We start from the raw sequence: 13,601 nt of genomic DNA, 5'->3' as shown, positions 1-13,601 counted from the left end.
TAAGGTTATCCTTACAGAGAATTAAACAAAAAGAACTGTGTAAATAAAATAGTTATGCCTTGAGTTTTAAAACGAAACTGCTTAAAAGTCATTTAATATAGGGCTTACAGCAAAACCAAAGTCAAAGTCAAGAAAAACACGAAACCAAAGAAACAAAAACAGAGTTGCAAGAATGCCACCCGCTGTGAGGGAAACCTTAGGAAAACGAGAATGACAAAAAAAATCCAACTTCAGCTTAAGGCAGCTTTAAGCCAAGTGCAGTCGTTTACACTTGAAAAAAAAAGAAGCGCCCAGGGTGAGTAAACTGCAAGCCAACGTTGCCTTGCCGCACTTAAAAAGGAACTTGCGCTCAGCTGCTCAGTTTGGGTTCAATATACAAAATAAACTTGAAAAATGTATTCAATTAAAAAAGTTTTCACTTGCAACACGCTGGCACCTCTTGGCCCTCAGCCTTTTAGCCTTCTTTTCGTTTCTTTTCGCAGTTGTAAGAGTTCTGTTCTTTTTGCCAAGTTGCCAGGGAATGCTCTGCATAACTGTAAATGAGCCAAGAGGGGGCTAACGCCAGTGGGCGTGGCAACCACATTGCGGTTGCCTTCTGTCTGAGCTTCAATTCCACCAACCCCCCCCCCTCATATCCTTCTTTTCGCCCTTCCTTTTGTCTGCGCCTGCTTAGCATGTAAATAATGTGCACGAAATTATGAATGCAGCTAATTAGCAAAGCAGCAGACGAGTCCTGGGATCCTAGGATCCTCTTTTGTTAGCCAGCTTCTTGTTGCAGGCATCTGCTGCACGGAGAGAAAATATTACATTCCCCGCTTTCCAAGTTTGCTATTTTTAAGCCTTCAATCAGAAATTTGTAAGCATAACTAGTCAACATTTTCTCCTAGTGTTTAAATTCATTATGTCATTGAACCGTTTAACTGCGCTTAAATGCTAGCCGCTTGTTTTTTGTTTATGGCGCCACGGGGAGCGTTTAACTTAAAGCGCCGACAAATAATTCAGAGTTGAGGGAGCTGCTCGCCGGGAAAACACCACCCCCTTTCCCAGCACCATTAATCACCCTCCCACCTGGTCGTAAAGCTAAAGTTCTGCGTTTGCCACTTGCCGCGATTTATGGCCTCTGCAACTGAGAGAAGGTGGCTCGCTCGTCCAGGGAACTTCTTCACTTACCTGCAAAGAAATGTGGAAATATATTTGGGATTAGTTGGGAATTGATGGAAAGTATTAGGGATTAGCTTGAATGTTTATTAAATGCTCTATCCCTACTACCATGATTTTAAATATACACATTTTTTTCAAGGATTTACCTTGCTTAATACAATTAAACACAGAACTCGTTTTACTCAGGCTCCTAGGCCAAAACCTTGGCAAGTTCAACTGTTGATAAGAAACCCTCACCCTGCTGCTCCACAAATGTAATTAAAAAAGACTTAAATGTCAGCTTGGCCAGCAGATGCTACCTTAAGATTATAGCCAAGAGACTTCAGCTTGACAACGGAGGCTCAAGGCTTTTGTTATTGCCTGAATTTACGTTTAAACATTTCTGCTTGGTTTCTTTGTACTACAATTTTATCGCGTGCATAAACAAGATGCGGGTTAAAACAAAAAAGAAGTGCAAGTAAAAAAAAAACGAGACAACGAAACGAAGTCAACTCCAACTGAATTTCAGGTTTACTACAAAGTCATGCAACACGGTCATGTGCAACAGCAACAGAGCCCGTCTCTCTCCCACTCTCGAGACTCGTCAGTCGAATCGAATGCTGCAAATTATTGCAGGACATTTGCCCGAACGGCCAAAGGGTAAACAATTTTTTGCATTTATTTATTTTACGGCAAAAGGCTCGAACAGTCGCAACAAAAGAAAGTGAAGAAGATAAACACAAGAAGGCTCAAGAGATACGCTTTTGGGTCTGAAGAATGGGATACCCTTAACAGGACCATTTTGTCAACCAATTGATATGAAACTTTGAAATTCAATATATTTCGACATAATATGGCATTGTATATAATTTCAACAACATGGCTTTACAAATGCCACACATATTTGAAACTGAACTAAAAGTGTAAAAACCATCTACTGGCACTTCAGTCAACAAAACCCCTTTGAAGAGTATTAAACTTAATTTTAGCACGAAACTCGTACATCAACAGCACAATTACGAGCAAAAAAAGAAGAAGGAAAAAAAATGAGAAAAGGAAGCTGCTGCTTTATCAGTCTGAGCAATTACAAAAACCATCGGCGCTCCTCTTATTATTATTTAGTATTCAGGGCCTTCGATTTTCCAGGTCAGCGGGGAAACAGGAACGAGGACAACGGTTGGCGAGAACTGTAAATATTTATTTATAGGTTTTCTTCTTTTCTGGGTTTCTTCATTTACCGTCGGCGCTGCAGTGTCACTTTCTTTCGCTTTTGACCGTTTTCAATTTATGTTTTTTTATTGATTTAAATCTCAGGCAAATGCCGTTTATTTTTTTTTATTGCACTCACATTTTTAATAAAACGAAACGAAAGTAAAGTTGATCGCGACAACGCTCGTATTGTCGATAAAATACCCCCATCCCCCACAGCGAGCCCCCAATAAATGTTGCAATTTTATTATCATTTGCTGGGGGGCTGTCATCGGTTGGTGGAGAGGGGTGGAGAGGAGGAAGGGAGAAAAGGAGTTGCACTCGAGAAAGTGAAAGTTAGCTTTTTAAGGCAGAAAGCAAAGAGCAGCGCACACACATGTGTTTCTTTTTTTCTTTTTTTGCTCGCTCTCTTTCTTTTGCTGCGAGCCCAATTTTTTTTAGTTTTGGTTTGGTTAGTTTTGGCTTTAATTGAATCAACGACAACATTTTGTCCGCTTAAGGTTGCACACACTGTGGCACAGCTGAGTTAGTTGGCCCCACTCCTGTTGCCACATTTAACATTTAATTTTAATTGCCACTGGCGCCGCCTGCCCAAGTTCAATAAACTTGTCTCACTTGCTTGTGCCAATAGCGATGATGATGTTGCCGCCGATCGATGTGGCATGCTGCAATAGATGATGCATGCTGCATTTTTCGCATGTGCAACGGGCCTTTCAGCAATTGCCGCCGCCACACAATGAAATGGAGCCATTCCCCTTCCGATTTCTTTCGTTTCGTTGCGATCCGCTTCGATCATCGGATATCAAAAGGCTGCGATCGTTGCCCCAAACAGTTGCACGCATTATATATATATTGTTAATTACAAATATCGGTGATTGGGTTGCTCGGCAGCAAAAATGTAATGGCGTGAGAAAGTTTTTGCCACTCCATGGGTGCACATCCATTGATAGACTTGCGAGTTACCCTATACTCTATGCTCATTCAACAAGAAATTTGGATCTTACTCTCCACTCTTTTTTTCCCTACTGCTGCTTCGTTCTTCTGTGCAACAGGAAATGAATTTCGCCCGATTATCCTGCAATTAGCTCAATTCCTTTGCACACTTTTTCCCATTCCGTGATGCGATTAAGAAATTTGGCGAGCTTCTTTTGCTTCGTTTCTGCTCCCCATTTCCTTCGTTTTTTTTAAGCACATTTTTTGGCCCTCTGCTAATGATCTGTCACGCCCCGAGGCGAACGCATAAAAATGCATTTGGTGTCGTCGCGTTCGCAATAATAAAATAAAGAGAAAAGGCAAAAAAAAAAGGGGGGGGGAGCGCAGCAGCAGAAGGAAACCTACAAAAATGCATTTATTTATTTGCGGCGGCTTGATCGTAAAAATAATTTGCTTTTATTGCCCAAAAACGGGGCAAATGATGTTGCCGCTGTTGCATGCGCCCAAAAATGGGAATGGGAAGGAAAATAAGAGACTTTAATGCGTTTTGTGTCCTCGTCATGCTGCTAAAGTCGGGACCTTTGTGCCTCCACTGGGCTCCCCATCTTTAATTCGCATTATTTTATTTTTACCCTTTCTTGGTCTGCAAAATTCCGCAAATCAACGCCTCAAGCATCGAATTTTTTTTTTTTTTATTTATTTTCGTGTGCTGAAAGCCATTGACATTTGCCGCACCGCCCAGGCACTTATTCAATTAAACAAAACGCAATTGTTGTTAACACGAAACATCTGCATCTCTTTCCTTTGCGCTAGCGCCGTCTCTTTCGCTCGCCTGTGGCATATTGTCCCAATCCAAAGTCATGAAGCGTCAAATTGTTATGGCCAAAAGATGGAAAAGATACAAATGGCAACGGTTATCGCACAACAAGCGCAATCGGTCGTGTCGCAGGAGCTAGATGAAGATGGTGATAGAGACAGTCGTAGTGCCGAAGAAAGAGACCGAAAATGGGCACAGACAACAAACAAACAAGCAAGCAACAAACGGACAAACTAAGTGGGCGGGGTAAGCACTTGCCTGAGTGCAACTAAATAGATATTATATAAGCATAAAGAATATGTTTGCCTTCAGCCACGCACCCACGAAGGAAAAAACACAAAAAAAAAATACCAGCTTGAGCTACTAGAAAAAAGTTAAGACATTGCATGACAACTCTTAAGATATCCTGTAAAGCATTATTATCTCGCGAATCAACTGCAATCGTTGTGAATTTTGACCAGGCGATGTATTATAGCCCCATAAAATATGCTACGAAGTACTAAGAACTTGTAACTAACCATCTTCAGAAGGAATTCCAAATTCTTTAAGTTGAGAACTTTGGAAGACTTATATACCCTCCTCCTGAACCGCTGCTACAGGGTATTGCAAATGGTAGAGAGAGAACTAAACAAGCTAATAATCATAAAACCAAATGACTTTGAACGGCGTCGAAACGCTGTCCTTTGACAGGATGCATGGAGTACAGATGAAGAAAAGGAAACTGCAGAAGAGGAAGAACAGAAGAGGAGGAGGGAAAAGCGTGAAAAAATAAGACGAAGCGCTGTTGGGGCAGGGGAATCATCAACATTATCGTCAGAGTGACGATTAAAATTTAAGCTTCATTTGTTGCTCTTGTCTGACTCCTTCTGTTCGAGCGGGGAAATGGGGGGGGGGGGAATGGGGGGGGGGAGAAATGGGGGAGGTTGAAAAAATAAGAGAGTGATTGAGGGTTTTCCCTGACTAAGCCAAGGAGACTGTGATTGAGTAGGTGTCAGAAGTTGAATGGGCAATGGGGAAAATGGGAAATATGGCAAGGGTTAAAATGTTGCAAAAACTGCCAGACTGTCAATTTTCAATTTCTCCCACACCCCACTCCCCCCCCCTTCCACGACACCCATTTAGTCCATCTAGCCGCTTGCCAAATGAAAATTGCAACTAATAAACAAATAAACAAGACAAACCGGCGGAATGGCAGAGGAAAACGAACTGCAAGCGACACAAATTGCAAATGCAACACAAAATCCCCATGCAGTTCAGGGGCCACCACGCCCACAAAAGCCCGAATGCATTCACAATCAGATTGAATGGGCAAAATAATAGGGGTAAGTGGAGACCTGAAGAGAAAGGGGAGAAAGTAGGGAGTTTATTCAATGACAGGGTCAGGGGCAGCAGACAGACGCCGAATGTGGAATCGTTTTAATGGATATCAAATAGGAAACAAAACAAACATTCCCACACAAATGCATAACAGCACTGGGAGAAAAGTACTTTGAGTTCAATGCAAAAATATTCAAAGTATTTCCAAAGTATTTCCATATCCAAAGAACAATATGTATTAAGTTGGAATAAACTATGTTTTATTGCCCAAATGAAAAACATTGCCATTGTTTTCCTACAGTGTACTCCGATAGGATCCCAACTGCAGCAGGAGCGTTCCAATCAGAACTCCAGCTGGGGCCGAAAGAGACCAACAGATAAGGCGCGAGTGAGAGGGGAGAAGGAGGAGCAGGACAACAGTTTTGTTTCATTTGCACAAACATTTCATGTTTTGTGCTCCGTTCCTGTTCTGTTTTCTGTTTTTCTTTTCGCTTTTCAACTTGTTCATCCACGCCCCCTCCGCCCACTCCCTACCATGCCTTTCATCCTCCTTGCTCTTTCATTTCGCCAGGCTCGTTTTTACTGTTTCCACTCTTCTTTTTGCAATTTTTTGCACGTTGCGTTTTATTTTTGTGTCTGGCAGCTGCTCGACAACAACAACAATATTGATTGCAATTTCAGCCTGCAGTGGCAACGAGTGGAGTGCGACGGAGTGCGGGGGGGGAGAAGGAGTTGGGGTTCTCTTTCTCATTTCGCTGAATGGCCCAACACAAAAGCCTAAAAGCACACACACACACACACACATTCAAAAGGCAGACAGATAAACACTCACACACGCCCAAAGCTTGGCTTATGAACAAACAGACGACATCATGCTGGCTGAAATGGGGAAGCAGTGCAGCAAGCAGTGCACTGAACGAAGGAGTCTGGTTCCTGAGATAACGGCAAAGGTAACATGAGTGATTATCACATGTTAACAAACTTCAACGCAAATCTAAAACTAATTTTAGCATTTAACTAGTTATAGTACATACGGACTTAAAGTTTCATAGCCTTCATTTCAATATTTCGAAGAAGTGAATTGCTTCAGAATTTTCTTCTTCAACTTGGGTTCACCGATATTTTCCCGTGTAGATTTAAGTTCTGCATAACAGAGTGAGTGAAAGAGCGAACGCAGCGGAGAGGGACGGAAACTGCTGAGCCAACGAAGCCTTTAAAGTTGGCAAAAAGCCTGCGGATGGAGCCACACACATGTGCGCCACATACAGATGGATGTGGCTACGGATGTGGGTGGCAAGTACAGCAGGAGGTTCCAGGGAAAAACGAGCGAAAAGGAAGAGGCGGAGATGGAGTTGCCCTGGCATTGTCTGTTGGCAATGAAAATACGACAATAATGACGTCGAGGGAACTTTCCGCCGGAGAGTCATGCGCCGTTCGATAGACGGGCGCCCATAGAAGGTGTGGGTGTGCGGACTGCTGCAATGCACCAGTTACAGTGGATATTAAAACATCTACTAGTATGTTTAAGGAATATATGGAATTTAAAAACATATGAATTTTATTTACTTTTCTGATTTTGATTCAACATCAGCCAAGCTATAATACTCAATTTTAAATATAATCAATTTATGAATATCGTGACCAATCTGTTTGCAACCACTGTGCAGGCGCTACCCTGTGTTGCGCATATGTTTATTTAAGTTTCAGTGTGCGTGTCGTTTCGGCAAAGATTTCATTAATAGCTTTTGCGGTTGTGAGGGCGGAGGACCAAGTGGAAAACGAGTAAGCAATGCATACTTGATTTGATATTCAACAAAAGGTGTGTAGTTCCCCGGTTCTCTCTACCCCCACCCACTCTTTTTTGCACAACTCCTTTTCCCTAGGTGGCTTTTTCATACAAACCCACCCCCACACCCTTCGCCATTTCTCCTACATTTCTCTTCTATCTGCCCACACATCGTTATGCGCTTTAATTTGCAAATGGTTTTGCAGATTTGGTTGCGGTTACGAATTCTGTGGGGGAGTCTGCCACAGTGGTCACCCGTTGCGATGGAACTACTCAGCGTGTCCGAAACAAAGCTTTGCCGAACAAAAAGTGCCTGATGTGGCGCGACTTTTAATGTTTCCTCAATTTGACTGCCAAAAAAAAAAAAAGGTCGTTAATTGCTGAGCCGCCCCTTCCCCGCGCCGTTCTTTTATGGATCCCCTATGTAAATATAATACATTAACTACACTTTACGAAAATGTTTATTTCCATCTTAGAACCATAACTTTATGTTGTATACTTTGCTATTATAATCTTTCTAAGCTACTCCCATTAAACGATCCCCAAAAACCCCAAGTGATTTTTCCCCGTGCCTTTTGTAACCCCGTAACCTCCTACATGTGCCCACATAGCCATGTGCCCACATATAGCCATCGAGATCCAAGTCGCACCATTTCATTTCATGCTCGGCTGACGTCGTCTTTTGTTTATTTATCAACGCCGAGCGAAAAGTGAAACCTAACCTCACACAGTGTATGTTACTTACATATCTATATAGAAAAGTATATTCAGAAATCAGACAGAACCTATTCCAATACGCGGGGCCCACCAATCAGCAGAAAACAACAGAAAAACAAACGTCATCGATATGGATGTGTAATGGGGTTCCGCGTTAATAAAAATTTTACAGTGCAGAACAACTTTATGCTTTAAGTCTAGACGACAGTTTTTGGAACGTGCTCAATTAGTACTCAGCTGTGGGGAGTATGGAAACGAGAGGGGGGGGGGGGGTGAACTATCGAGAAAAACAAACACAGAATTTAAAATTAAATTTTCGCTCTGCCTCATGACTATAATTCACTCATATTTACTACGGAATACAGAAACCCCGGGGCCCACAGATAAACTATGCACCGATATGGCTATATCGCTACCTCTTTCTCGCTCCTTCAAATCTTCCGGCATCCAGCTGTCTCACTCTCGCAGCCTTAGTCAGAACAACAAAAGTCGTGCGAAAGTTGTTAATTTTCGCTATAGTTTTGTTTTTCACACCATATCACCGCACTTATAACAGGGGGATTGGCGCATATTGTCTGAGGCTTTCAAAACAAAACTATAGAGAGAGGGTTTAAGGTGACACGACTATCGGAATACCCTAAGTTCTGATGATACAGTCTGAGAAATATGAACCTCTGCCTTCCTATGTTATGATAATTAGTGATGATGATTTCACCTAGTTGATAGAATCACATTGTATCTGCGATATGGTAACATATGTATGTATCTAAAAATAGCAACTAAATGTATCTCAATTTACTCCGTTACATCTCAAATTGCCAGCCAGCTAGTCACACCCTTTAGACACCCGTTGCGTTTGGTATGCAAATGCAGGACGCCGACTTTGTTGCTACTTTGTTTTTATAGTCTGTAGTTGCACAAATTGTTGTAGTTATTCTATTCCCGGCGTGCCTTTCGCAATTTATTTGCAGTTGTGCGCGCTGCTGTTGCGTTTTCGAACTTTCGGGAAAGTATTGCGGCATTTTTTGCAGATTGGATGAAAATCCAAGTAATCAGGGGGGTGGAATGCTACGCCCACGTGAGAGTTTTGGGCCTACGAATGGCAAAGTATTTGCAGACAGCTAACGAAAGACAGAATGAGAGATAGAGAGAGAGAGAGAGGCAAGCAGGAAGAGCTTTCTGCAAAAAAGACGGGAAACTGGAAGAGGCACAAAAACAAACAGACTTCCGCCTCATTCACCCACCGAAAATGAATACATAAAATGTGTCTTAACCTTGACATTGGACGCTAAATACAAAAAAAAAAGAGGAAAACACAAATATGCCGGCAGACAAAACAAGTTAAAAGAGCGTAAGAAAGAGAGGGGACGAGCCGAACACATTCATTCATTAAACAGAGACGGCAAATTTAAAGGGAAAGGCAAGAACTTTTGGCTTTCCTCTTTTCTTATTTTTTTTTGCTCACCTTTTTGAATCAGCAAAGTTTGTTTATCATGGCAGCAACAACAAAAATTAAATAAAATAAAAATGGGCCGCGTGTGGCGCTAAAAATAAACGCCAGTAAATGCAAACAAAACAAGAAATGAGAAATGGAAATACAAAAAAACGAGAGGCGATAAACAATTTTATGGACGTTTATTTTTGAATTAAACGCAAATCATCACAAAAATGCTGATAAGCAGGAACCAAAAAAGAATGCAAGAGGCAAGAAATTGCATTTGAAATTGAGAGAACACCGAAACTTGGATACCCTAATATAGTTTAAATAGAAAAGGATCGGCCGAACTAAATATAGCTTTTACTTAAAAGCTTTTATAAAAAAGCAGATTTTACTGTTTATCGCTAAAACAGCAATTCCGCATTTTAGGTTAAAAAAAAGAGACATGCAAAAAAAAAAGTGTGGCCTTGAAAAGTGTGCAAAACAGAGAGTGAGATAGAGAGCGAAATCCAGAAGAATGAATGGAATTATGCCATAGAAGGCAAAACAAAGTTCTCAGCTTGGAAAGAGAGGGCAAGCTGCCGCGCGAAAGAGATGGACAGAGGGTGAGGGGTTGGGATTCTTAAAACCTGAAGATCGCGTTCAAAACAACAACATTAAAAAAAAAAAAAACACAAAAAGCGATCTAATTCCTCTTCGTGTTGTTCTCCTATTCGCATTTTTTTTTTTTTTTGATCGCAATGAAATAAATAATAGTATTCGCTGCTCTGGGAAACGGAAATATTAAAAGTAGGCACAAAATAAATAAGAACAAGAACACATCTGGGAAACATACCATACGATAAATGTCCGCTGCTATATGGCAGCATATAAATTTCAATAATTTTTCATTGCCTATGATTTATGAGTAAAAAGAATGCCAATGAAGAGTGAAGAACTACAGCAGAATAAAAGAAAGAAAGCCTTGACCCACCGAAAGCAACAAAACAAAAGATTATAATATTTTATTCATTCCCTCTGAGTTGATGCAAATCGTCGACTTCCTTAAGGGGAAAATATTCGCAAATTTCTCGAATAAACCAGCGCATTTTATTTAATATTTCTGCAAATATTGTCTGTATTTCGCAGCTGTTCAGTCGTCAAGGTTATATAATCTATGGAACCGGCAAACGAACGAAAAACGGGCAAACAAACGCCTCAATTGTTGATAACACTGTGCAACACGATAAAGGAACGAGAGTATCAATCTGGTATCTATTTGGCATGTTTGTTGATAACACCTGAAGCCACTGGAAGTTTTATCAAAGGAAAAGCTAAACAAAACTTATAACAACTGCAGTAAATAAATTCGAAATATTAAGGCCCCCCTTGTCGTTCAGTGTAATTGATAAAAGTTTTGTGAATAAATATTGAAACGCTTATGTACCCCAACCACATGCTGGGGAATTTCGCCACACAAATTTCGCTTTGTTAAACAAGTTAACCAAGTATTTAAGATGAAATTCTAGACAATAAGACTATAGCTCCTTATAATCTATATGGTTATCATGATGATATCTTGTACTTACCGCACTCGATCGGAATAGAGTTCGACCTCCTTGTTCTTCTGCTGCTGCACAAGTTGCTGCTGCTCGTAGCTGGCCAATGGCTTGAAGTTGCTGATATTGGCCAAAGCAGGCAGGTTATTCTGCTGCTGCTGTTGTTGTTGCAGCTGCTGCTGCTGCTGCTGCTGGGGAGCAATCAGCAGATTCTTGGACAAGCCCAATCCATTTTGCAAAAGGTTGCTGCCGAAAGCTGGACCCAGAGGCTGGATCAGCAGCGACTGCTGCTGTTGCTGCTGCTGCTGTGGCAGCAATTGCTGCACCGGCGACACGGATATCTCGCCACTGGACTGGGAGTCCGAGGGCGAGGTGGATCCACTGCCAGCTCCACTGGAGGATAGGCTGCCAGCCCTGGCGCGCAGGTCCAGGCCGAGGACATTGTTCGTATTGAGGATGTTGCTGAAAGTGGCCAGCGCACTGGTCTGCAGAACGCCGGAGGAGCCGTTGTTGCCACTGCTGCCATTGCTGGCGGTGTTGCCGTTGTTGTGGGGCAAACCCGACCCTATGACGCCCACATTGGGATTGGGCGTGAGTCCGGCGTAGCTGTTGCCGTTGTTGTTGCTCAAGGGGGTTTTGGTGTTGCCATTGACACCAGCACCACCACCACCGCCGCCGCCGTTGTTGTTGTTGTTGTTGCGGTTCCTCTTCTTCTTGGCCTTCTTCTTGTCGTCGTCCTCGCTGAGGCTGCCATTGGCCAGAGTGGGCCGGTTGCCAGACCCGTTGAGGTATATGACGCCCTGGCTGCTCGGCGGCACCCAGTCGAGGTCCTTGCGCAATTGTCCCCTGCCGCACTTGCAGCTGCAGGCCTTCTGGACCAGCTCGTAGCCCTTCTTGGTCCACAGGTGCTGCAGACGCTGCCGCTCCGACCAGGATCGAGCACGACCGTTGGCCTTCAGTGCCTGCAGCACGCTCGCCTCCCACCACTCGAAGCACTCGCGATGCATGTACTGGCCTGCGCTGCAGTTCTCGTTGTTGCACAGCACACGGATGCAGTCCGCCAGGGAGAGCTCGTTCAGGTGTATCAGGGTGTCCAGTTTGCGACAGTCTCCGCTGGGCAGGCAGCAGTGGACCATGCCCCCGCCGCCAACGCCGCCAACGCCACCGGTTCCCTGCATGGGCGCCATTAGGACGCCTGAAGAATTCACGTTCTCCGCGTAGAACTGCAGCAGTTGATGCTGCTGCGTCTGGTGCTGCTGCTGCAACTGTTGCTGGTGCTGCTGCTGGGTGCTGTTGCCGCTGCTGCTGATGTTGCTGTTGCGACGCGGAGCCATAAATTTGTGTTTTTTCCTCTTAATATGCACTCGTTGCGGCGAAAAACTTGGTTGGTTGGCTGGGTTGGCTGTCCTCGAGAATCCTCAATCTCTATTTCGAATCAGCATTTTGCCAACGATTATGAATTTCAAAATATTGCTTGTTGATTTTTTCGCGATTTTATGGTGCGATTTGCGGTCTATATAAATGCTGCTGGCATATATTTATTTATTTTTGAACCGATTCCAGAATATATTTCAACTGATGGTTTTGGCAGATCCAGTGAGTTTTCGTGAATTTTAGTGGGTTTTTGTAAATTTTTAGAAATTTTGCAGACAAAAGTCTGATTTTATACGGAATTTAATTTTTTTGTGTATAGTAAATGCTTGTTATTTTAGCGATTTAGTCTGTTTAGGTTTTAACTTTTCGGTTGCCTTTTTCAATTGTTTTCAGTTGGATTTTCCGAGTGGGTTTCTACCGAGATTGGTATTATTTTTAACTTGATGGGTAATTGCTTTCACTTATTGCTTTAAAAATTGTACACCTCCTTGCTGTGTGTATCAAAAATACTTCGAAAAATTCCCGTCAATGCAGTCTGTTGTGTTTTGCGTAATTTTCTGTTTTGTTGTTGTACCTGAGCTGAGTTTATTGTTGTTGTAGAACTTTAAGTATCAAAAATTGTTTTTTTTTTATTGTTTATCTTCGCTTCGTCCCTATCTCCCTCTCACACGATCGTTCGCTCTCATTCACACACGCGGCGCCATGTTCGGCAATTTTTCACATTTTGCTTCGCTTTCTGCGTTTATTTCTTTGCGCCTCTTATTTTTTTGCCGGCAAACAAAAAGGATTAGAGGATAGTGTAAATTTCCGATTGGTTTTTAGTCGCAGGACAATTGTAAACTGGAGTGTTCCTCTTCGATTTATTCGGTTTTGCTAGTTCTCCTGTTTTCCGTTTTTTCCCACCACGAGCGGCGCACGCAGAGAGAAGCCAAAAAACACAACCAACCAGATCGAAAGCGAAATTCAAACTGTTTTTGGTCTGTGCTTGCTCGCCGCGTTCGAACATCGCGCGTCGAACATCGCTGCCGGCGTCGCTGCTTGGCATTGGCAGCGAAGTTGGAGTTTTCCTCCACTCCGATTTTCCGCACTTCTTCATTCCGTTTTTCGGGGTTGGTGGGTGGTGGTTGGCTGGTTTTCACTTTCCACCACCGCCGCCAACCGCTCGCTTTTCATTCGGTGGAAAACTGAACAGATTTTTGGCGCTAAAATGAGAAATGGTGGGGGAAAATTGCGGAAGGGGCTACAAAAAAAGTGTCTAATTCACTAGAATTTTCCACTGTAGGCCAGAATTTGGTACATTTTCCCACTTTACAACGGAACTTTTGATAGCAG

The 13,601-nt window shown here is 42.8% G+C and overlaps 1 protein-coding gene across 3 annotated transcripts in view; it reads right to left on the bottom strand.

Moving 5' to 3' along the window:
* Nucleotides 1–13,241, bottom strand: part of heca (headcase) — a 94,451-nt gene extending 81,210 nt beyond the window's left edge. For all 3 annotated transcript variants that reach the window (NM_001276174.1, NM_079853.4, NM_176591.3), the window contains exon 1: nucleotides 10,926–13,241. In NM_001276174.1, the coding sequence (NP_001263103.1) occupies nucleotides 10,926–12,229 (1,304 nt within the window). In that variant the 5' untranslated portion in view covers nucleotides 12,230–13,241. The remainder of the gene's footprint in view (nucleotides 1–10,925) is intronic.
* Between the last annotated feature and the right edge of the window lie 360 nt (nucleotides 13,242–13,601).

Source organism: Drosophila melanogaster, chromosome 3R, assembly GCF_000001215.4.
Source record: "Drosophila melanogaster chromosome 3R".
Classification (NCBI taxonomy): domain Eukaryota; kingdom Metazoa; phylum Arthropoda; class Insecta; order Diptera; family Drosophilidae; genus Drosophila; species Drosophila melanogaster.
Note: the sequence above shows the minus strand (reverse complement) of the source record. Positions and strands in the feature narration are given on the sequence as shown.